A 22,987-nucleotide genomic window follows, 5' to 3' on the forward strand; every position below is an offset into this window, starting at 1 on the left:
GGCTGCATGTGTGATCTTAGTTCCCTGACCAGGGATTGAACCCATGCCCTCTGCATTGGGAGCATGGAGTCTTAACCACTGGACCACCAGGGAAGTCCCTAGGCATTTTTAATAAGCTTCCAGGTGGCTCTGGAATACCCTCAGTGGTGGTTCTCAGGTGGGCTACACATGAGGAAGTCCTGGCAGTTTTAAAAACACCAGTGCCCAGGCGCATCCCTAGAGAGTCTGGTTGATATTTTTAAAAGCTCCTTACACAAGGCACCTGGGCCTTCCAGCTGGCCTTGTTTAAGATTTAGGGAGGCAGCCCTGGGGCCATCACTTCTTGCCACCATCAGGGCTTTGAGACAACAGGGGAAGAAAGCAAGAGGATGGAAGAGAGGAAAATTTTAAAAAGCCATTAGGAAGGTTTAGAAAGAGAAGTAAGAGACAAGGCTGGACAAAAAAACTCCTCCTCAATTCACTGGTCAGCACTGAGGCTTACATCTTTTTTCAACATGTTTTCTTATTAATAATGATTAATTGATGTAAAAACCTAATAGTATAAGAAGGCAAAAATAAAAAAATCTATAATCTTATCAGATATAATGACTTAAGGTCTTAGTATGACATATATAATGCATAATGTATCGTATAACTGTATTATATATTATATTGTTATTAGTGTAATTAATATAATTAATTAAGATTAATTATAGAAATGGAAAGAATAGTATGACATATAATGCATAATGTATCATACAGCTATTATATATCATATTATCAGTGTAATTAATATGATTAATTAAAATAAATTAATTATAGAAATTGAAAAAGTGTGGCTACATGTATATGTATAAATGAGTCACTTTGCTGCACACTTAAAACTAATACAATATTGTTAATCAACTATATGCCAATATAAAAAATTAAAATAAATTAAATAAGATTAATATAATATAGAATATATTATTTTATAGGTGGTACATAATATATATTTATATATTATGATACATAATATAAAATAAGCAATAAATATATTGTTTGACAAGATAATTGGTATCCTTTATTTTTCTGTGGCTTTTCAAAAACTTTGTTTTTCAAGTAATTAAAAATCTAAGTCCCAAATTTTTAGTGAGGCTTGGCAGGGCATTCACACCTTCATTCATGTGCCCGTGTGCGCGCGTGCACACACACACACACACACACACACACATACATGTCCATTCCCACCCAGCTGTCCTGAACCTCACACACTTCACATCATACCCAGAAAGTTAGTTAGGATTTTATTCACTGATGCTATCACTACTAAATGAATTCTTATTAGTACAGGATTTATTACTTTACATTAAATATGAACTGTTTCCCCCTCTCCCATGTCTCTGAATCCCAATGGAAAGTGGCACCAGGGCACCCAGGACAGTGGCCACATTGGATCAAGTCACCTTAAGGGACTCGGCAACCTCTGGCCACCACCATCCCCTCCACAGCCCTGCCTGTGGTCTCCTCTGCCCCTAACCCCACCTCCCTCCTCTCCCCTGATCCTGGCCTCAGTCACTACTCTCCCCTTGGGGGCCTGTCCTCGGGACAAAGGCTGCCGCTCCACAAATGATGGGTGATGGAAACGCCCATGGTGAGCCAGGCCAGGTAGGGCAGCAGCAGCAGGGTGGCCAGCTTGTTGATGGGTGCCAGATGAGAGCCGTGCTCATCACCAGCCCAAAGAGCAGCAGCAGGTGCAGCAGGGCCTGGGCGGGGGCAGGGCGGCCAGGCAGGCTGCCCTGGGAATTGCCCTTGACCTTTCTGCAGCACCCTGGAGGCAGCGAGCCAAGTTCTGGGCGCTCTGCGCGCACCACGGAAGCTCAGGGCAGCCCTCCCCACCACTACCTGCCTGCACCTGACGGCCGTGCCTTGCTCCCTGCTTCGGAGGCGGCATACCTGTGGATAGACGGTGGCAGAAATGCTCAGAGGAGGCTGATTCATGGTAAATGGGGCCTTGTGGTTGCCAAAAAAAATCCTTTGTGGGCTGAAACAGGGGGTAAGTGGGTCTAGATATCCTTTGAGGGCAGGGAGGAGGTAAGGGAGGGTGGGCTGGAATCCTAGGCGGGTACAGAGGAGACACCCTGAAAGAGGCAAGATGAGGTCCCATCCCTTTAGAGACCAGCGTGCGGCAGCAATTCAGGGATGGGAGACTTGCTCCCAGCCCAGGCATGAGAAGCGGGTGCTCACCCCATGATGGAGTAGATGGTTGTCCACACCAGCAGCAAGGCTCTGTGAGGTGGGCACCAGGGCAGCTTTCTCAGGCTGTCACACCAGTCAGACATTGAATGATGGATGAGCAGCCAGACAAGGGTGGGCCCCAGGAGGGGCAGGGCCACAAAGATGGCCCCTTGAGGCCACATTCTCCTGGAGGAGGTGCGATCTGGGGAGGCAGAGAATACGCTGATGGTAGCGTTCCCCACATCTGCCTATCTGTCTCCTCCTACCTGACACTCTTCCCCGGCCTGAGCCTCCCATAGGAGGTCTAGTCCTGGACACCCCCTGGGGTCTTCTCCCAGCCCCCTCCTCTGAGCCAACGCTGCCTTCGCCCTTTTCCACGTTCCATGGACTTACTTTCTCCACACCACTCATGTGGCACTCAAGAGTGTCCCGTCTAGGACTGACAACTGCTTCTTAGTGAAGGACTCCTCTCCCCCAGTGTGTGTCTGACTCCTGGATCTCAGGTCCAGGATCGCCCATCTTTTCTGTCTCCCACAATGGATGGCACTTGGCTAGGTACATAGCAGGCCCTCGATGGAGGGCAGTGTCTGAGACCAAACTCAACCAAGCCAACTTGGAAGAACCACGTTTGGAAGACAGGAGACAGAGAACCCTGGGCTTCCTTTCCAGTCCAGAACCAACCAGCGCATCTGCCCCAGGCTTATCTCACTATACCAGACTGGGAAAACCCCAGGGGTCCACTCTGCCGGAGCTCCCACCCAAATTCAGATTCAGCTGAATGACACTATGGATTCCTTTCTCTGAAGTTCTCATCTACCCCGAGGGGCTGGGGGAGGTTCCCCCTCCATCTCGCCACTTCCAGAGGGTTGGGGCCACACAAGGGGCACCCTGACCTCTCAAGGGAACAACTGCTTGGTCTCTGATTAAAACGCTGCCGTGCTCACTTGTATTTTGTTCCGCATCTTCCTTTGCAAGCAGGGTGAGGCACAGACCGTCCTCCAACGGAAGTTATTGTTTAGTTGCTAAGTCGTGCCTTACTCTTGTAAACCCACAGACTGTAGCCCACCAGGCTCCTCTGTCCATGGGATTTCCTAGGCAAGAGTGCCAGAGTGGGTAGCCACGCTCTTCTCCAGGGGATCTTCCCAACCCAGGGTTGGAATCCAAGTCTCCTGCATTGCAGGTGGATTCTTTACCTCTGAGCCACCTGGGTAGTCCCTCCAACCAAGATCCCCCACCCAATATCATGCTTCTTATTTGCCTGTGATATTTCAGCCTCGTCCCCATGATTGACAGAATTTGAAGGGGAAAAAAGGTGATTTTTCTCAGTGTGTGGAGTGACAGTCTACACCATCCTCTCCTGTCAAGGGCCCATGAACATGTCCTGGAGGTTCTGGGGACAGGGCTGACCAGCCTGCTGGCCTGTGCGTCTTTCTATTTATTCTCTGCTTCTCACTGTCTGTTTCTTCACCTTCTGCCTCCTGTCTCTCTATCATTTCCAGTTTTCTATACAGTGTTGGAGGTCTCCCCGCTCCCACCACCCCCAATGCTTTTTTCCAGTTCTCCTCCAACTGCTGGTGCCTCCTTATTTATTCCCAGGCCTGTGTTTCCCCTTACCTCAGGCAGCACACCTCCCAGACTGAGTGCCAGTGATGTGTGATGTGAGGAAGGCAGAGGAGGGTGGGGACAGGGAGAAGGGTGGAGTGGGGCTCCCAGCTGGACTGCCTTTCTCCAGTGACAAGGGTGATGGCGTTAGCTGGGGAGTCCAGGTTGCTGCCTGCATGGACACTCCTCTCAGCAGAGGGTCCCCTGGTCTACTAGACCCAGTCTCTGGGGGCCCGCCTCCTTGATGGAACTATTGAGGCGTTGGTGCTGTGCAACCCGAACCTCCTGAGACAGCTAAGCCCCAGGCTGCCAGGCTTCTGATGCCTGGCATCGTGGTCTCTGCCTTGCACGAACCAGCTTTGTGTCCGTAGGGGTAGCAGGGACCCTCAGATGTAACTGGGGCTGTCCCCAGTGAAACAAGCCCCAGCTTTGGAAATGACCTCAAGACGTAACCCCTTGTTATTGACTGCTAGCTCACATGGCCCATTCTGACTTGGAATCGAACTTGACAGATGTTTCACAAGCCCCTGGAATCTCATGACTCAGAGAAAAAGGCAGCCACCTGTGTGTCTCAGAGCTTTGTCCAGCAAAGACCAACCACTCCCCTCTTCATCCCCCAAAGTCCCGAGCACCTCTTTCTTGCTTGTACTTTAGACAGGCGGTCCTCTCCCCAGGTTGGCTACTCTCCACCCTTCCTTTGCCCCATCTCTCCACCCTGGGGACCTGGGCACTCCTGGGAGGTATCTATCCCCTCCTCCCAGGGAAGGCGGCGCAGGGGTGGGGGTTGCAGTTTGGGACAAGAAGCTAGAGAATCATTAGCTAAGATGAAAGTGGCAGCAGTTACTCATTTTCTATGGGCGATGATCAATGTGGGGCTGGGAGAGACCTCCGCTGCAGGAGGCCAGACCATGGCGACAAGTTACCACTTCTGAATAACCATGCCGTGGTGTGCGCTTTATATTTATTAGCTTAATAATGACCATCTTTATCCTTCTCAAGGTAAATATTATCATGTGCTTTTGACGGGCCAGGAAGTGAGGCTCAGAAAGTTTGAACAACTGACCTGTGATTACACAGTCAGCAAGTGGGTCACTGGGTTCAGTGTTGGCAGTCTGGATCCAAAAATGCTTCCTCTTTCCTCTCAGCTGGCCCACTCTTTCACCCAAGTCTTTATTAAACACCTACTTTGGATCGATCGGGCTCTACCTAGAGCTGAAGATATGGAGCAGATGGCTGGAAAAACCTCCCTCTGTGAAGGGAGCTTTCATCCCAGTGGCAGAGTGACAAAGGAAGGACCAGGCTGGCAAACATCCAGAGTGGCAGCAACCCTGTAGGCAGTGGAAAGAGCCCTTGGTAGGGAGCGGATACGGTTGTGCCCCAATGCCACCAGCAACTGTCATATCTGTGCAGGAAGTGGTTAGAAGTAGGTATTGTCTAAGCTCAGCAGTAAAGAATCCACCAGCAAAGCAGATGTGGGTTTGATCCCCGGGTTGGTAAGACCCCCTGGAGAAGGAAATGGCAACCCACTCCAATATTCTTGCCTGGGAAATCCCATGGACAGAGGAGCCTGGTGGGCTACAGGCCATGGGGTCACAAGAGTTGGGCACGACTCAGCAACTAAGACACTACGAAGCTCCCTGGGCAGGCCCACAGTGCCATCACCTGGGGGCTTCTAAGATAGAGAACCCCAGGCCCCACCTTAGACCAATGGGATCAGAACCTGCATTCTAACAAGGTCCCTCAGACAGTTCATGTACACATTACAGTTTGAGAAGCCCTGGTTAGGGTTCCTCCTACCTTGCACTCCTTGCAGCAGCCACTGACCAGCAGAGGGCAGTCTAGAGAAGCCTCACCTGTACCCAGGTTGTCTCCCTCTGTCCCTCCCTTCCAGATCTAGACGGTAAGTTCACGGACTTCTAGGATCCTCCCTCACCTCTTCTGGACTTTGCCAGCATACAGGACAGACTCCCCATTCCTCTTTGGGGCAGCTGGGAGGCAGGACTCTGCCAGGAAGTGGGAAGCGCCAGGCCACTCCTGCCTGAATTCCCCGCCCACCTGCACTTGTGTGCTGGCTTGGTGACTGAGTCTGGCTGACTTCTGTTTCTCAGAGAAGGAACTGCTGTTCCTGGACAAGCCGGCAGCCTCTGGGGTCACCTACACGGTAAGGTGAGCACTCCCTGGGGCAGCTGGGGGTGGGCTGAGCGTTAAGATGGGGCTACCTGGGGCCCTGGGGAGGAGCCAGGCCAGCTCAGGTGAGGCTGGCAGGTGTGGACATCTGGTGCTGGAGGAGGGAGAAGGAAGGGGCTTGGCAGAGGGCCACAGCCCAGTGGGTGTGAGGACCAGGGGAGGCACTTGGTGAATGCAGCCCATGACTTAGTCTGGGACTCACTATCCTGGTACACGTTTTACTTATAATTGGAGATCTTTCAGCAGTAGACCCAATAAGAAGCAGTGATGTGGGAGAAGGGTTGAGAGTTTCCTTAAAGAATATGAGCAGAGCTTTGCAGCAGGAGCCTGGATCCTTGTGCTGGAGGAAGCAACTCCCTAGGGACAGGTGATGGTGCATCCTAAAAGACTCTCATCTTGGGAAAGTGCTACCCAGGATGATCCAGAGTCTGGGGCAGGACATACTGGAGAGCTGGGTACCAAAGGGTCAGCCATGGGGTTGGGAAGGTCCAGTCTGCGGGTACCAGGCTGTTATGCTATATATTCGGGACCCTTTCCCTTCCTGGGGGCAAAGAGAAGGATGGGGTGATGACCAATGCAGCCTGGAGAGCTGTCTGCCTGGCATAAAGGGGGCTGAGAGGAGGGAGGAGTTACCTGCTCCAGGCCAGGTAATGAACTGGCTCCTGTGAGAGGCCCTCCAGGTTGGCAGGTAGGACAAGGGGACTCTGCTGCACCACCCAATGGAGTGGAGGCGATTTGGACTCTGGTGTTTGGAGGCCCTGGAAAAGCTGTTGCTATAGAAACAGAGTGAGACCCTCCTTTCTTTCCCTACAGCTGGCCCATCTCCTGCTGCTGGTGCCTCGGTGGGCAGGGGGTAGGCGAGAGCATCACTCGCTGCGGCACCAAGGATGTGCCTTTAGTTCCTTATGTTTGTTTTTCCTTCTATTTATTTTCATTTCTTTCTCTTTCAACTTCAACTCATCTAGAAGTGAAAAGGAAGAGACCTCGGGGAAAAAGAAGGGGCAGGGAGAGAAAGGGAGTGTTTCTGGAAGCTCTTGTCATCCTTGCTCATCCTTCCCTTCTGCCTTCAGTTGTAGCTTAATAATCCATCCTCTGCCCTCACTGGGGGAGGAAACTTGGCTTCCTTATCTGGGAAATGAGATAAAAATAACAGCTAGCTCATAAAGCTGCTGTGAGGATCAAATGAGCTGGGCCACGTAGAGCGCTGTAATACCCTGGCTCTGTGGATGTTAGCTATTATTATTACAGTTATAACTCCAATTATCTTTACTGCAGAAGGACTGCAAGGATTGAACGGGACGTAAAGGGAAGCCTGTGGCTCTGATCCCCATCTCTGCCAGATTCAGACATCGCCAGCTCACTTACTCCACTCTGCCAGGGCCCTGCCAGGGCCACCATCTGCAGGTTAGATGTTAAGGCCGAGGGAGCAATGTCATGCCTTCCCTTCTTGTCTGTAATTTCAATGAAGACATGGGGGAAATAGATCCTTCCTCAGGGCTCCATCCAAGGATACAGAGGAGCTTTAGCCCCTGGCCAGGGGGAGCTGGGAAGGGGGCTTAGGTTTCACGGGTCTTGAGAAGGAAGAAAGAAGGTGGGCAAGGGTGGAGCAGGTGCTTGGGAGCACAGCCTCAGGTCGGGGTTAGGGGTGTGAAGTGAAAGTGAAAGTTGCTTAGTCATGTCCAACTCTTTGCGACCCCATGGACTATACAGTCCATGGAATTCTCCAGGCCAGAATACTGGAGTGGGTAGCCTTTCCCTTTTCCAGGGGATCTTCCTAATCCAGAGATTGAACCCAGGTCTCCCACACTGCAGGTGGTTCTTTACCAGTTGAGCCATGAGGTGTGAGTGAGGGAATAATTCACCAGTGCAGATCCTAGTGGATCAACCACAGGGACCCTGGGGACTCAAAAGGAGGATGTGGTGTCTCACAGAACTCAACCTTGGAGTAAATGAATCCCATGATCTCAGAAGCTCCTTGAGAGCCAAGTAAGATGTTATTGTGTCAGGACAATGCCTGGGCCACAGTGGGTGCTCAGAAATTGCTCATTTGAGTGGAAATCCACACGGAGAGCATGTGATCAAGAATTACTCAGTATGGACTTCCCTGGTGGTCCAGCGGTTAAGTCTCCGAGCTTTCAATGCAGGGGACGCGTATTCGATCCCTGGGACAGGGAACTAAGATACCACATGCTATGCGGAATGGCCAAGAAAAAATTAAAAATAAACAGTTACTTAGTATGGTGGGAGGATGGTGGTCAGGGAGGGCGAAACAGTCAAGGGCTGGTTAGTGGGGGCTGGCAGGGAGCACTATTAAGCAAGAGTGGTCCAGGTGAGAGAAGGAGCAGAGGGGGACAGCGTGAAGCAGAGGATAGCAGGAACAAAGGCCGAAGCTTAGACTTCACCAGGTGTGCAGAGCCCAGTCTTGCTGAGGGTGGAAATTAAGGGAGGAAGAGGATAAGTCGGAGGAGAAGACCTGGGGAAGAGCTGGCATCTTTTTAAAAAATTATTTGTTTATTTATTTGGCTGCATCAGGTCTTAGCTACAGCATGTGGCCTCTGTAGTTGGGGCGCTCATGCTCTCCAGTTGGGGCACGCAGGCCTAGTGGGCTCAGTGGCATGTGGGATTTTAGTTTTCCCAACCAGGGATCGAACCCAAGCCCCTGCAGTGCAAGGCAGATTCTTAACCACTGGACCACCAGGGAAGTCCCAAGAGCTGGCATCTTTAGGGGGACGCTGCTAGACAGAGCAGGCCCCCATCTGACCCTGGGAACCTGGTGGACCTCACCTGGAGACCCTCACTTTGGGTTTTCTTTCTCTTTCTGCTTCCACTTTTCACTTCTGTTACTCTTGTAGAATATATATATATATATATATATATATATATATAAAATATATCCCTGTGAGTTACCCTCTGACCTTTCTAGCAGAAGGAGGGGCATAAATAAAACACACATATTTGGACAGGGTTTATCATCTACAAGTGATTTTCACATGATCTCATGCCATCCTCATCATCAGTCTGAGAGGCTATTTTTTTTTTCACTTTTAATAGTTTTTAAAAAGAATTACAAGATTAATAGAAAGACATGCTTGAATGTGAAAAATTCAAAGCCTACAGAAAAAAGGGTTTAAGAAAATAGAAAGTCCTCTTTCACACCTTCCAGCTCCCCCAATTTCTCATCTCTTTCAGTAATAACCAATAGGAATAGTTAGGAATGTGTCCTCCCAGACTTGCATGTCCCAGGCAGGAATCACTAGAACATGTTGCTGCTGAGTCCTTGAAGTGACAGAATATCAGTTGCAATGTGCTGTGAGTGTAAAATACACACGGACTTCAAAGACTTGTAATGAAAAAAGAATGTAAAATATTGCAATAAATTTACACTGATTACCTGTCAACATGATATTATTTTGAATATATTGAGTTACATAAAATATATTAAAAATTAATTTCTCCTGGCTCTTTTTACTTTTCTTAATGTAGACTCTAGAAAATGTAAAAGCACATCTGTGGCTCATGTTATATTTTTTATTACACAGTTCTGCTCCAGACCTTTCTCTATCACTTATATGCATGCGTACATGCTGTTAAGTCACTTCAGTTGTGTCGGACTCTGTGCAACCCTATGGCCTGTAGCCTGCTACACTCTTCTGTCCATGGGATTCTTCAGGCAAGAACACTGGAGTGGGTTTCCATGCCCTCTTCCAGGGGATCTTCCCAACCCAGGGATCGAACTTGTGTCTCTTACGTCTCTTGCATTGGCAGGCAGGTTCTTTACCACCTGGGAAGCCCATCACTTACATACGCTGCTGCTGCTGCTAAGTCGCTTCAGTCATGTCCGACTCTGTGCGACCCCATAGACGGCAGCCCACCAGGCTCCCCCGTCCCTGGGATTCTCCAGGCAAGAACACTGGAGTGGGTTGCCATTTCCTTCTCCAATGCATGAAAGTGAAAAGTGAAAGTGACGTCGCTCAGTCGTGTCCGACTCTTAGCGACCCCATGGACTGCAGCCCACCAGGCTTCTCCGTCCATGGGATTTTCCAGGCAAGAGTACCGGAGTGGGGTGCCATTGCCTTCTCCTCACTTACATATACACACTCATAAATATATACCTACACTTCATCTAGTTTTGCTATCTACATTAATGAGATCAGAGGATGTCTAGCCCTTTGTGACTTCATTTTCTATTAAAAAAATCCTTTTTGCTTATATATGTCTTTTTTGACACACTGCTCTATTTATTTTTTATTTATTCATTTATTTATTTTTGGATGTGCTGGTTCTTCGTTGCTGTGCTTGGGCTTTCGCTAGTTGTGGATCCCGGGAGATACTCCAGCTGCTGTGCACAGGCTTCTCACTGCAGTGGCTTCTCTGGTTTCTGAGCACAGGCTCTAGGTGCACGGGCTTCAGTAGTTTTGGTACAAGGGCTCATTGGTTGCAGCTGAGGGCTCTAGAGCTTGAGCTCAGGATCTTCTTGGATCAGGGATCGAACCCATGTCCCCTGCATTGGCAGGCAGATTCTTACCCACTGTGCCACCAGCAAAGTCCTTGTTTTTCTATTCTAAGACTTTCCTCTGTTGTCCCATGGGCTTCCCTGGTGGCTCAGAGGGTAAAGCGTCTGCCTGCAATGCAGGATACCTGGGTTTGATCCCTGAGTCAGGAAGATCCCCTGGAGAAGGAAATTGCAACCCACTCCAGTACTCTTGCCTGGAAAATCCCATGGATGGAGGAGCCTGGTAGACTACAGTCCATGCGATCGCAAAGAGTCGGACACGACTGAGCGACTTCCCTTTCTTTCTTTCACTTTCTGTCGGCCCATGGAGATCAGGGGCTCTATTTAGACAGAGGTAGAAACTGAGGTACATTAAACAATAGGACAAGCTCACTTAGGCAGTGACCAAGGTGGCATGTGAACTCACAACTCCTAACTCCAAACCCAAGGTCTTTCTGTCTAGTGAGAGGTGAAATTAATTAGGTCATGGGGAGTCACGGCAGGTTCTTGAGGGAGAGAGAGAGGGAAAGAGAGAGACAGAGGGAGGGAGGGAGAGATAGGTGAAGTTCTGTTAAGGAAACTGATCTGACCGGGGTGCATGGGGTATGCTGGGATGAAGACAGTTTCCTCCCTCCTCACTGCAGACACTTAGAAGCCAGGTCTTAGCCTCCAACGGCTTACCTGACATTGACTCTCTCCCCCAGGCCCGTGGCCTCGGCTGGCACACGGGTGCAGGGCAACCGGCAGCATCAAGCGACCAGGCGGATGTGCTCCTATGAGAGTTCCTTCCAGCTCGCCCAGTTCCTACTGCTGGTGGGGGTTCCGGTGGCGAGCGCCGTGCTCCTGGTCCAGTGCCTTCGATGGCGCTGTCCTCGCCGGCTGCTGGGTTCCTGCTGGAAGCTGGAGAGCCAAGAGGAGCCAGCGCCCCCTCCCATTCCCCTACCGGAAGATGAGTCCTCCAGGGCAGGCCTGCCAGCCACGCTGCAGGAGGTGGCCACCTTCTATCAGGAACTGCACACACCCACCCAAGGCCAGACCATCATCCGGCAGCTGATGCACAAACTGTTGGTGTTTTCCGCTCGAGAGGTGGACCACCACGGTGGCTGCCTGATGCTCCAGGATATGGGCATTTCCCTGCTCATCCCGCCAGGTAACAGCACCCAGCTCCCTTCTCAGCCTACAGCTGTTCACGTTACGTATTAGACAGGGGCGCCAACCCCGAGAGAGCACCATTCAGGGACACCTTCATAATTTTGAAAATTGTATGTTTCGTGTACGTCTTTCTTGATTCCAAAGATGGATATACTACACATTTTTATGACAGTTTCGTGGCAGGTGGAGGCAAAGGGCCTTGTTCTAATTAACAGTCTGTTACGACAGTTCTCCCCAAAAGGGAAGTAAAGTGTCTGGAGGAAGAGCCTCCAGACACTTGCAAATTCACACAAGGGCCTGAGTAAGCTCGCAGCATCCCTCGGAGGAGGGGGACGACTTGCTCGTGGTTCCATCCCAAGTCAGTCACCACCCTCTTGTTCTCCACACTGTCCCCCGCCCCATGTGCCTTGTGGCGTCCCTTCTCTGGGGCTCCCAGCCCGCCTCCTCTCCTGCTCTGGCTGGGGCTCCTCTGCGGCAGGGGTGTGCCTGCCCGCCAGGCCCCCCTCAGCTCTCTGTCCTCCCCAGGTGCTGTGTCCGTGGGCCGCCAGGAGCGGGTGTCGCTGACCTTGGTGTGGGACCTGACAGATGCCCCCTCGCTGTCCCGGGCTCAGGGGCTGGTGAGCCCCGTGGTGGCGTGCGGCCCCCACGGGGCCTCCTTCCTGAAGCCCTGCACCCTCACCTTCAAGCACTGTGCCCAGCAGCCCAGCCAGGCCCGTGTCTACAGCAGCAACACCGCCCTGCTGGATGCCAAGGCCTGGAAGCCGCTGGGGCGGCCGGGGGACCACACCTCCCGGGATGAATGTCGCATCCACCTCTCCCACTTCAGGTGGGCGCCCGCCCGTGGGCCTGGACTTTCCGCCCCCTGTCTCTACCTGCCTCGTCCTCACCTCTCTGCGGGGACTGCCTCTTATTCTGTCCAAGCTGGCCTGCAAAGCCCGTATCCCCCATCCTTCCCCACTCCCTCTGTCCCAGTGCCTATGGCTGCTCATCTTGCTCCCACCCCATCCAGGACTGTGCATCCCCCATGGTCCCTCTGTCTGTCTAGAAAGGTCTGGCTCAGCCCTGGTCGTCTGTCTAGAGGGGCCTGTCCCGTATCCACCTCTGTCTCTAATATTGTCTGTCCCTTCCCTGTGCCCTGGCTCAGGACTGTCTCCCCGCTGTCTAGGGCACGTTGCCCCCTCCAGTTCTCTAAGACTCCACCCCATGTCATGTCTGTCCTTAGCTCTGTCCTTCTAGGATCTTAGATCCTCTGCCTCCCAGTCTCCTTGCCACCCATGACCAGAGCAGGGCCATGCATGGTGGCCCGAAGCTCAGCTTTCACCTTTCCTACACTGACACAGTGACAGTCACTGACATGACTCACATTCCGTCCCTCTAGCCAACCCCTCCACCCTAGTTCTTCCCTACATGGCCTGGAATGTTCTCCTTTCCTCTCCGGAGGCCCCCACAGAGGCCCCTGGTGTGGTGGGAGCTGGGTGGCAGATGGGCTGGTGTCCTGGCCTCCCCAGTCCCATTGCACATGGTCCCTGCCACCGTCTCTCTCTGCAGCCTCTACACCTGTGTGCTGGAGGCGCCGGTAGGCCGGGAAGCCCGAAAGTGGCTGCAGCTGGCCCTGTTCTGCTCGCCGCTGGCCCCGGGGCAGTCCCACCTGCAGCTGCGTGTCTACTTCCTCAACAACACGCCCTGTGCCCTGCAGTGGGCCGTGACCAACGAGCAGCCGCACGGTGGACGCCTGCGCGGGCCCTGCCAGCTCTTTGACTTCACCGGGGCCCGAGGGGACCAGTGCCTGAAACTCAAATACATCTCAGAGGGTGAGGGACGCCGGGCCGGGGGACAGGGCATCCGGGAGCCCCATGGAGGGAGGGGTCTGGGCCTTCTCTGAGGTGGAAATCTGGGTGCCTCAAGTTTCTTTTTGAGACTTCTGGGCATGCAGCAGCCTTGGGGGGCCGGAGTGGGGTTTGCTTCTGGCTCCTCCTGCTGCCTCCTGGAGCCCCAGGCTTTGCTCAATACCTCCCTCTGTGGCACTCAGCCCTGGTCCCTCCGCAGGAGGGCAGATGATGCTGGTGGGCAGCGGGAAGAGATGTGTTGCCTCCACAGGGGCAGGGAGGGAGGAGGAGGCTTCTATGGTCGTGCCTGGTTGAAGCCCAGGTCAGAGGAGGAGGCCCAGTCTTTTCCGCCCTCGTTCCTTTGTGTGTTGGCTGCAGGAATTGTCCATGGGGCCAAGGGTGTGGTAGTGTGGGTGTGGACAGGGTGCGCAATGGTGCTGCTTCTAAAGGATGGGAGGGTGTGGGTTGGATGGGAAGGTGGAACGGTGGAGGGGTGGGTCTGTGTGCTGGTAGAAGGAAGACCACTCACAGGTCCCCGCCCAGGCCCTGGGACCTGCCACTGACTGAGCCACCCTCCAGCCTTTGCTCCTGCCCTGCCCCTCCCCTCGGCTCCTGCCCTTACCTCCCCTTAAACGAAGGTCACCCTTCTGAGACCCTTTCCTCTCTGCAGGTTGGGAGAACGTGGACGACAGCAGCTGTCAGCTCGTGCCGCATCTGCACATCTGGCACGGGAAGTGCCCCTTCCGCTCCTTCTGCTTCCGCAGAAAAGCAGGTAGCCCGGGAGCCCCGTGTCCCCGTCCTCCCCTCCCCTCTCCCCTCCTGGTCACCCTGGAGCCCTGCAGCGCCTCATTCGGCCACGCGTGCAGAGATAGGGCCACAGCAGATCTTTGCAGAGAGAAAGATGGGGTGGCTGGCACAGCTGCTTCTGAGCTCCAAAGTCTTGCTGTGGAAGTCTATTTTGCTCTCCTGCTCTCCTCTTCTGGGCCTGTCCCTCCCTCACCTGCTACGTCTCCTTTTTTGTAGCCAAAGACAACGAGGACTGCTCTGCGCTGACCAATGAGATCATCGTCACGATGCACACCTTCCAGGATGTGAGTTGGAGCGGAGGGACTGAGGAAGGGCAGGGCTGGGGGAGTGGCGGACGAGGTAGGCCAGGGTCTGGTGTGCAGCAAGTATGGCTGTGATCACACAGTCAAGAGGTAAAGAGGGCATTCTTCCAGGGGCAGAGACTGTCTGGCCTCCAAGTGACGCTCCATCTTTGACTCTCCTGTCCATCCATGGGTGAATCCAGCCAGAGGGTAAAAGAACCAGACCCTACGTGAACCCTGTAGGGGTTTCTTCCAACCTGGAGGAACTTGGGCATCAAAGAGAAGTGCTTTCTTTCTGGACAGATTGTCTGCATCTGGGAGACAGTGCTGTGTATCTTCAGGTGGAGACTGACCCAGGAGAAAGAGGGGCTTGAGTAGGTGGGATGAAAATTAGAGATCCTGCCCTCCTGCGGGAAGACACGAAGAAATCAGGGGACTGTTTGGGGAACCATGTGGCATCTTATTGGAGACTAGGCAGATACCCCTCAAGGTATCCTTCGGGAAGGAGGAACCAAGGAGAAGAGCAATGGAGGAAGGGGGCACATATGCCTGAGTTCAGCATTTCTATTATTAGATGACCTCCCCTGCCCTTGACCCCACTCAGCACTTCTCCTGGTGCCCTAGGATGTACCTTGTTTGGTGTTCATGTCCCAGGTCCCAAAGAGCTCAGTCAGCAAACTCAAGGCCGAAGGCTCTGGGGTTGGGGAAGCAGAGGGTAGAGGGTATTGGTTAGGGTGGGGCTGTGTCTCCTGGCTGAAGCAGAGATAGGAGGAATGGAGGTGGGTGCCCTGGCTTTTTGCTCAAGGGACGTCTCATGATCCCTAAGTGTGTTCCCTGCCCCTCTGTTGGCTCAGGGCTTGGAGACCAAGTACATGGAAATCCTCAGGTTCCAGGCATCGGAGGAGGAATCCTGGACAGCCCCACCCCCAGTCACCCAGCCACCCCCCTGCAATAGGTGAGGTGGGGATTGCTTGGGCTGCTGTAGGGGGTGGGGGATGTTTGGGATTGCTGTCCCTGGGCTTGCAGGGTGAGCATGGCATTGAGGTGTCTGTGGAGCCAGGCTGGGCCTTTTGATTCTCCCCTTCAAGGACACCCTTTCCTCTACCTCAGGCTGCCCCCAGAGCTCTTTGAGCAGCTGCAGATGTTATTGGAGCCAAACAGTATCACTGGCAATGACTGGCGGCGACTGGCCTCCCACCTGGGGCTCTGCGGTATGAAAATCCGGTAAGAGGGACAAGGTCTGCACGTGGGAGCGGAGGGTGGACTGGTGGGGGTTCTCAGGACCCCTTGGAGACTGGACCACTCACATGAGAGTGACTTAAAAGTCAGAGAATGGCTACTCCCCACCCTACTTCCCAGAAGAGAATTGATTTCATTGGCAATGATCTCATTGGTTTGGGTCCAGCAGTCCTTGTTGTCATGGCTTCAAAGAGAAGGGGACATGACAGGTGAGAGAGGAAAAAGCCAGGGGAGAGGACCAGGGGAAGTCAAAGGGACTCCATAGGAAGGTTCTGGACATCTTTCTGTTTATCACTGTATTCTTGGTACCCTGAGCGATGCCTGGTTCATGGCCAGTGTCCAGTACATAAATATTGGCTCAGTAAATATTTAACAATGAATCAGTTCACATGTAAGTCACTGGTACATACTGAGTGCTTGACATGCTGTGCCCTGCGGGGCAGAATGGAAGACTACAGGATGATGTGTGTAAAGCCTGTAGCTGAGTGCATGGCACACGTTAATTCAATAAACATTGGCAAAACAGGCAGTGCAGCTATGGTCTCTGTGAAGAGAGATGAGTAGACCAATTCTGAGCTGAGCTCCAGCACTCAGACGATGAAAACAGTGATCAAAGACCGCACCCAGGAGATGGGATGAGAGCTGGGTCCTTAAAACAAGGTAGAATTAAAAATCACCCACTTAAAAGACTTCCCTGGTGGTTCAGTGGTTAAGACTCTGCTTCCACTTCAGGGGGTGTGGGTTCAACCCCTAGCTAGGGAATTAAGATTCTGCATGCCATAGGGTGTGGCATAAATAAATAAATAAAAATTCTCCCTCAAAAGCAAAAAAATAAAACCACTCTTTTACTAAACATTTATCAAGTACCTACTAAGTCCTGGAAAAACTATACTAAGCATTGGGATACAGAATGAATAAAATATGGTCCCAACACCAGGGAGGTCACTCTGTACTAAGGGATACAGAGAGCTTAAAAAAAATCAAGGTATGTGTTCCTCTGACATTATTTTTATGTACCCAATATTGTGAGGCAAGTTGAAAACAGGTATGAAATGGCTAAAGCGAGAATAATGAAGACTTAGGTCAATTACAGTTGACCTGCACAATGTAGAGGTTAGAGGGGTGACCCTCCATGCAGCTGAAATCCTAGTATAACTTACAGCTGCCCTCCACGTCCACAGATCAGCCTCCACAGATTCAACCAGGGACCATGTAGTACTGTAATATTTACTGTTGGAAAAAATCTGCATGTAAGTGGACTCACACAGCTCAAAGCGGTGATGTTCGAGAGTCAACTAAATATCTCAATTACATAAAAAAGAATAATAAAGCCTAATGGGAGTCTGGACTAAGGGGTGCAGAATGGTCTCCTCCATCTGAGGTGGGAACAAGGGCTTCAGGTGGTAGGGAAGTAGGGGACCAACTTGGGGAGGGGGGCAGAGAGTCAACTGCAGGTCTGGTATGCTTAAGGTGGGAAGGAAGGTTCAGGATGGGAGCTGGGAGAAAGGGTCAGAAAAACAGGGCAAGGCCAAATGGTGGGTGGGCAGGGAAGTCAGGAGAGTGGGCTTGGTTAGCCGGTGAAAGAGACTCTGGAGGGGTTTTGAGCAGGGGAGGGCCATGGGTAGGAAGAACTATTTGCCTGGTGGTGGGCAGGATGTGGCCTGGGAGACAGGGAGGGTGGGGAGTGTTCGTGGTGTGGATAGGGCGCAGAGAAGGCAAACACAGAACATTGCAGCTGGATATTCTCAGATGTCTTCTCAGCCAAGCCCTGGGGTGAGAAAAGAGGAGACTGAAGCCTAGAGAGGAGCAGACTTTGAGCCAGTGCGATCTCAGATGTGACCCGGGCAATCTCTGATTTCAAAGTCCTGGGTCCTCCCACCATCTAGAGTGCCCTGAAAGAAGGCATGATGAGGGCCAGAGCTGGGGGGAGGTGGGTGGTGGATCTCGACGCAGGGCCCCCGCCCTCCACTCACGCCCCCTTCCCGGCCAGGTTCATGTCCTGTCAGCGGAGCCCCGCGGCAGCCATCCTGGAGCTATTTGAGGAGCAGAATGGCAGCCTCCAGGAGCTGCACTACCTCATGACCCTCATGGAGCGGCTGGACTGCGCCTCCGTTATCCAGAACTACCTGAATGGGACGCAAAGCTGCAGCCCACCCCGGCTGCGCGCTGGCGCCCAGGAGAACCAGGGCCTGGAGCTGGACGAGAAGCTCTGAGCGCCCCGCTACGGCGCAGGGTGCGGCTCTGTCCCCCGGGAGGCCGTGGATGATGTGCCCCGACACCCAGGAAGAAAAACAGCTGCTCTTCCTGGCTGGACCCACCGACCTCATCAGGACCCCCGGTGGTTCCCCCGGGGTCACAGCGAGCCCGGACGCCACCGTGAGCCCGCGCCTTTTGGGACCGCCCTTCCGGCCCGCTTCGTCCTGTGTGCAGAGCCCTTCCTGGCCGGCAGGGGGCGCAGGAGCCCAGGAGATGGCCCCAGCTTGGCCGGCCTCAGGGAAGCTGTTTAATAGACCAGTGTGCTGTTAAGACTGCCCTGTTGGCACTCCTTGGGGACTGGTTAGTCCGCAGAGTATTCGCCGAGCACTTACGTGATACTCAGCATTGGACTGGGTATCATGGGAACTCCTGGAATAAATGAGGTCGGGTTTGGACCCTTGCAAAACCCTTCTGGGAAAGATTGAAGACCAGGAGAAGGGGACGACAGAGGATGAGATAGTTGGATGGCATCACCCACTCAATGGACATGAGTTTGGGTAAACTCCGGGAGCTGGTGATGGACAGGGAAGCCTGGCATATTACAGTCCATGAGGTCGCAAAGAGTCGGACACGACTGAGCAGCTGAACTGAACTGAATTGAAACCCCTCTTGGGGGAACCAAGATGCCCTTGTAGGAGCTGAGGGCAAACTCCCAGCACTTGCCCTTTGGTTAGGGATATGAATGTCATATGAACTGTACCAGCATAAGGAGTTGGGGAGGGAGGGGGCCAGTATGGGCTGGAGCAGTGAGAAAGCCTTGTGGAGGATGTTGCAGAGATGGTTTGCAGAGTGGCTCAGAGACCTTCAGGTGGAGAAAGGCAGGGATGTGACTGGACTTACAGTAGGAGCCTAGCCTAATGCACGTGGGGTGCTGAGGCATCAAGGAGCCCAGCCCGGCGAGTGTGAGGCAAGGGCAGGACCAGAGTTCAAGGCCACATCTAGAGATGGGCAGTCACAGCAGCTGATCCACCTGTCTCCCCTGACTTCCTTTGTCTCTACCCTCTCATTCTTGCCTTGTCTTCCTCTCTCTCTGCCATTATCTCTGCCATGAAACATTAAAGCTGGAAAGAAACTTTCAAGATTATTATTGTTGCCCAACCTTTTAATCTCTTGATCTCGAACGGTGTGCATTTTGAGTCTCTCTGGCCTCATTTTGCTGTTGCTGCCCCCTGCAGTGGCGCCATCCCTGAATCTCTTGGTCGCTGCTTGTGGAGCATCTTTTTGTTTCTGCCTAGTTACTGCGCTTGCCCTTGTGTGTTTCTTTTTCTCTCTGAAACCCTCAGTCATTCCTCTCAGGCAAGTGTCTCGAGACCATGGCTAAGTATCAAGGCTACTGAAAGACACCAGACTGCCCTAGGAATGGATGGGTGGGGGTTTTATCTTGTGAAAGAAGAAAGTGTTAGTCACTCGTTTGTGTCTGGCTCTCTGAAACCCTATGGACTGTAGCCCACCAGGCTCCTCTGTCCATGGAACGCTCCACGCCAGAATACTGGAGTGGGTTGCCAGTCTCTTCTCCAGGGGATCTTCTGGACGCAGGGATCAAACCCAGGTCTTCCACATTGCAGTTGGATTCGTCACTGTCTGAGCCACCAGGGAAGTCCTTTATTGTGTGAGTCAGGATCCAGTTTAGGGTCAGGAGAGAGAGGATAGGGATTAAAGAACATCCCATTTAGTAAACTATTTATTCAGCACCTACTGTGTGTTAGACACTGTATAGAAAATAAATCAGTAGGCTGGGTCCTGAAAGGAGAACAAAGGATTTGACTCTATTCAAGCAATTCTTTGGTTGGCAAATAGGTGCTGTTAAATTTTTCAAAAGCAGGCAAATGATCTCTCTGGCAACATTAACAATTTGCTTCTGTATTTAATTAAAAAATATTACAGCTTTTTCTATGATGAACAATATTGTATAATAAAATATGAAAATTGCCTTTCTTTGTTACTAACTGTATTTTGCTTAGATTGGTAAATTCAGATGTGGATAGAAATGATTTTACATGGTAAAGCTGTACCAATGGGAGAAGACGGGAGAGAAGTGTTTTGTAGATTGTACTGCTAGTATGAATGTCGTCTGTGTCCAGAAGGGTAGATTAGGGAGGTTCGCTTTCCATTCTGTTAGAAGACGCCTTCAGGTTGGGACCCTCCCACTGCCTACCACCCCACCGCCTCCCTCCTCCCCTAACCCCATCCATCCGGTTAGTCCTCCTACCCCATTGGGGGATGCCAGCTACTCCAGGCTGGTGCCTTGGCCTTCTCTGTCTTCATTTGGCTCAGGATTGACTAAGAGCGTCTTTCTCACATGGAGTCTGGTGCCCTTTCCCCCTCATCTCCTATCATTTCTTCCTAGTTTTCTGCACCAGCCGAAGGCGTCTTTGTCTTGTGTTACTCCCTACCCTGGAACAAATCACTTTAGGGGTTGTAGGTCTTGTGGAATTGTGAATAAAGGCCATGGGGGATGTGGGGGAGGGTGGTTCTAGGATGGGGGAGACTGCCTTCTGGCCACAGCCTTAATCCATCAGGATAGGCTCACAGTGCTGGGAAACGGAGTCTTGGAAATCTTGAGGTAGGTGGCAAGCTGCCTGATGCCTGTAGGGTGGATCTTTCCTTTCTCAAATCAAACCCAGTTGGCACATATTTACCAATACCTAAAGCCAAGAGAAGGCATGTTCCGATGGCATTGGGACACTTAGCAAGTCTAGTGCTAATTAGCTTGGCTCTTCCCTCTCTGGCTTCAGTCTCTGCACTGGGATGAAGCGACCATGTTCAAGGCTCTCCAAGGGCCTCTTTGGGTTTTATGGTCCCGTGCAGAGATGGCACACGGGAGACCTAGGGAGTATCCACTTGGGGATTTTTCTTTGTGTATTGCCTTTAAGTAGAGCAGTTGCTCACTACTTGTGGCCTTACCTCCGGCCCTTTCCTGGTAGGTTACCTCTCTGGTCTCTAAAAATACCAAATTTGTGACTTCTCTTATGCATGTTGTAGAAGCCCATGCCTGAACTTTCACCTGTTGGGTTAAGAGTCAGGAGGGGAATGAACTAAAGGTCACGTCCACATCTGCAGGGTTAGAAGCTGCAGTGCCCAGAGGTAACACACATCGTTGGCTCCCTGTCTGCCTGCGGAATGACATTCATGCGAAGGTCAGATTCAAGATGCCCCTCAGAATACTGTGAAAGCCACATACTGTGAAGCCTACATTTTCTAGTAGTCATATCAAAAAATGTAAAAAGAAACCGATGAAGTCAGGTTTGAATAATATATTTCGTTAAACCTGGGCTTCCCTGGTAGCTCAGATAAAGAAGGTGACTGCAATGCAGGACACCTGGGTTCAATCCCTGGGTTGGGAAGATCACCGGGAAAAGGGAATGGCAACTACTTCAGTATTCTTGCCTGGAGAATACTATGGGCAGAGGAACCTGGTGGGCTATAGTCCATGGGGTCACAAAGAGTCAGACACAACTGAGTGACTTTCACGTCACTTCATTTAATCTAATATATCTAGGATAGTATAATTTCCACATGTAATCAATATAAAAATTATTAATAGAATATTTTACATTCTTGTTTCATAAAGTATTTGGAAACTGGTATGTATTTTATATAAAATGTGCTAAATTTTCATTGGAAATATATGATCTGTATTTCAGTTCAGTTCAGTTGCTCAGTCGTGTCCAACTCTTTGCGACCCCATGAATCACAGCACGCCAGGCTTCCCTGTCCATCACCAACTCCCAGAGTTCACCCAAACTCATGTCCATCAAGTCGGTGATGCCATCCAACCATCTCATCTTCTGTTGTCCCCTTCTCCTCCTGCCCTCAATCCCTCCCAGAATCAGAGTCTTTTCCAATGAGTCAACTCTTCACATGAGGTGGCCAAAGTACTGGAGTTTCAGCTTTAGCATCAGTCCTTCCAATGAACACCCAGGACTGATCTCCTTTAGAATGGACTGGTTGGATCTCCTTGCAGTCTAAGGGACTCTCAAGAGTCTTCTCCAACACCACAGTTCAAAAGCATCAATTCTTCAGCACTCAGCTTTCTTCACAGTCCAACTCTCACATCCATACATGACCACTGGAAAAACCATAGCCTTGACTAGATGGACCTTTGTTGCCAAAGTAATGTCTCTGCTTTTCAATATGCTATCTATGTTGGTCATAACTTTCCTTCCAAGGAGTAAGCGTCTTTTAATTTCATGGCTGCAATCACCATCTGCACTGATTTTGGAGCCCCCCAAAATAAAGTCTGACACTGTTTCCCCATCTATTTCCCACGAAATGATGGGACCAGATGCCATGATCTTCATTTTCTGAATGTTGAGCTTTAAGCCAACTTTTTCACTCTCCTCTTTCACTTTCATCAGGAGGCTTTTGAGTTCCTCTTCACTTTCTGCCATAAGGGTGGTGTCATCTGCATATCTGAGGTTATTGATATTTCTCCCAGCAAGCTTGATTCCAGCTTGTGCTTCTTCCAGCCCAGCGTTTCTCATGATGTACTCTGCATAGAAGGTAAATAAGCAGGGTGACAATATACAGCCTTGACGTACTCCTTTTCCTATTCAGAACCAGTCTGTTGTTCCATGTCCAGTTCTAACTGTTGCTTCCTGACCTGCATATAGGTTTCTCAAGAGGCAGGTCTGTATTTAGCTTTCATAAAATTGCAGCTGAAAAAGTACATTTACATATGCAAGTTAAGTGAGCTGAAAGTTTTCCAAAAATGAAGTATGAACTAAAAATTTTTAAACAATTAAAATAAAATGAAAATTCAGTTCCTCAGGGGCACTATCCAGATTTTAAGGGCTTGGTAGACATGTCTGGCTAGTGGGTACCATGATGGACAGTGAAGATCTGGATTATGGATCCAGCTGGGAATAACTTTATAGTATACTTGCCTATTCATTAATTCATCAAACATTAGTTGAACACCTGCCCTGTACAAAGTGTTGGTTATAAAA

General features: G+C 51.2%; 1 protein-coding gene across 5 annotated transcripts; it reads left to right on the forward strand.

Annotated features, from left to right (window-relative positions):
* The first annotated feature begins 1,582 nt into the window (after window positions 1-1,582).
* Window positions 1,583-19,968, forward strand: UNC5CL (unc-5 family C-terminal like). Of its 5 annotated transcripts, none has more exons than XM_045163128.1 (11): window positions 1,869-1,960; window positions 5,690-5,964; window positions 7,261-7,389; window positions 11,182-11,627; window positions 12,155-12,455; window positions 13,178-13,440; window positions 14,126-14,227; window positions 14,479-14,546; window positions 15,398-15,498; window positions 15,654-15,767; window positions 17,773-19,968. In XM_045163128.1, the coding sequence occupies exons 4-11, from the start codon at window positions 11,243-11,245 to the stop codon at window positions 17,993-17,995; spliced, it is 1,557 nt and encodes a 518-aa protein (XP_045019063.1). In that variant the 5' UTR covers window positions 1,869-1,960; window positions 5,690-5,964; window positions 7,261-7,389; window positions 11,182-11,242; the 3' UTR covers window positions 17,996-19,968. The 5 variants fall into 5 exon arrangements, with proteins under 5 accessions (XP_045019061.1, XP_045019063.1, XP_045019064.1 ...); XM_045163129.1 differs by having other exon boundaries at window positions 1,893-1,960; window positions 5,907-5,964; XM_045163130.1 differs by having other exon boundaries at window positions 1,932-1,960; window positions 5,907-5,959.
* Window positions 19,969-22,987: the final 3,019 nt, after the last annotated feature.

The sequence above is a fragment of the Bubalus bubalis genome, chromosome 2 (assembly GCF_019923935.1).
Source record: "Bubalus bubalis isolate 160015118507 breed Murrah chromosome 2, NDDB_SH_1, whole genome shotgun sequence".
Classification (NCBI taxonomy): Eukaryota; Metazoa; Chordata; class Mammalia; order Artiodactyla; family Bovidae; genus Bubalus; species Bubalus bubalis.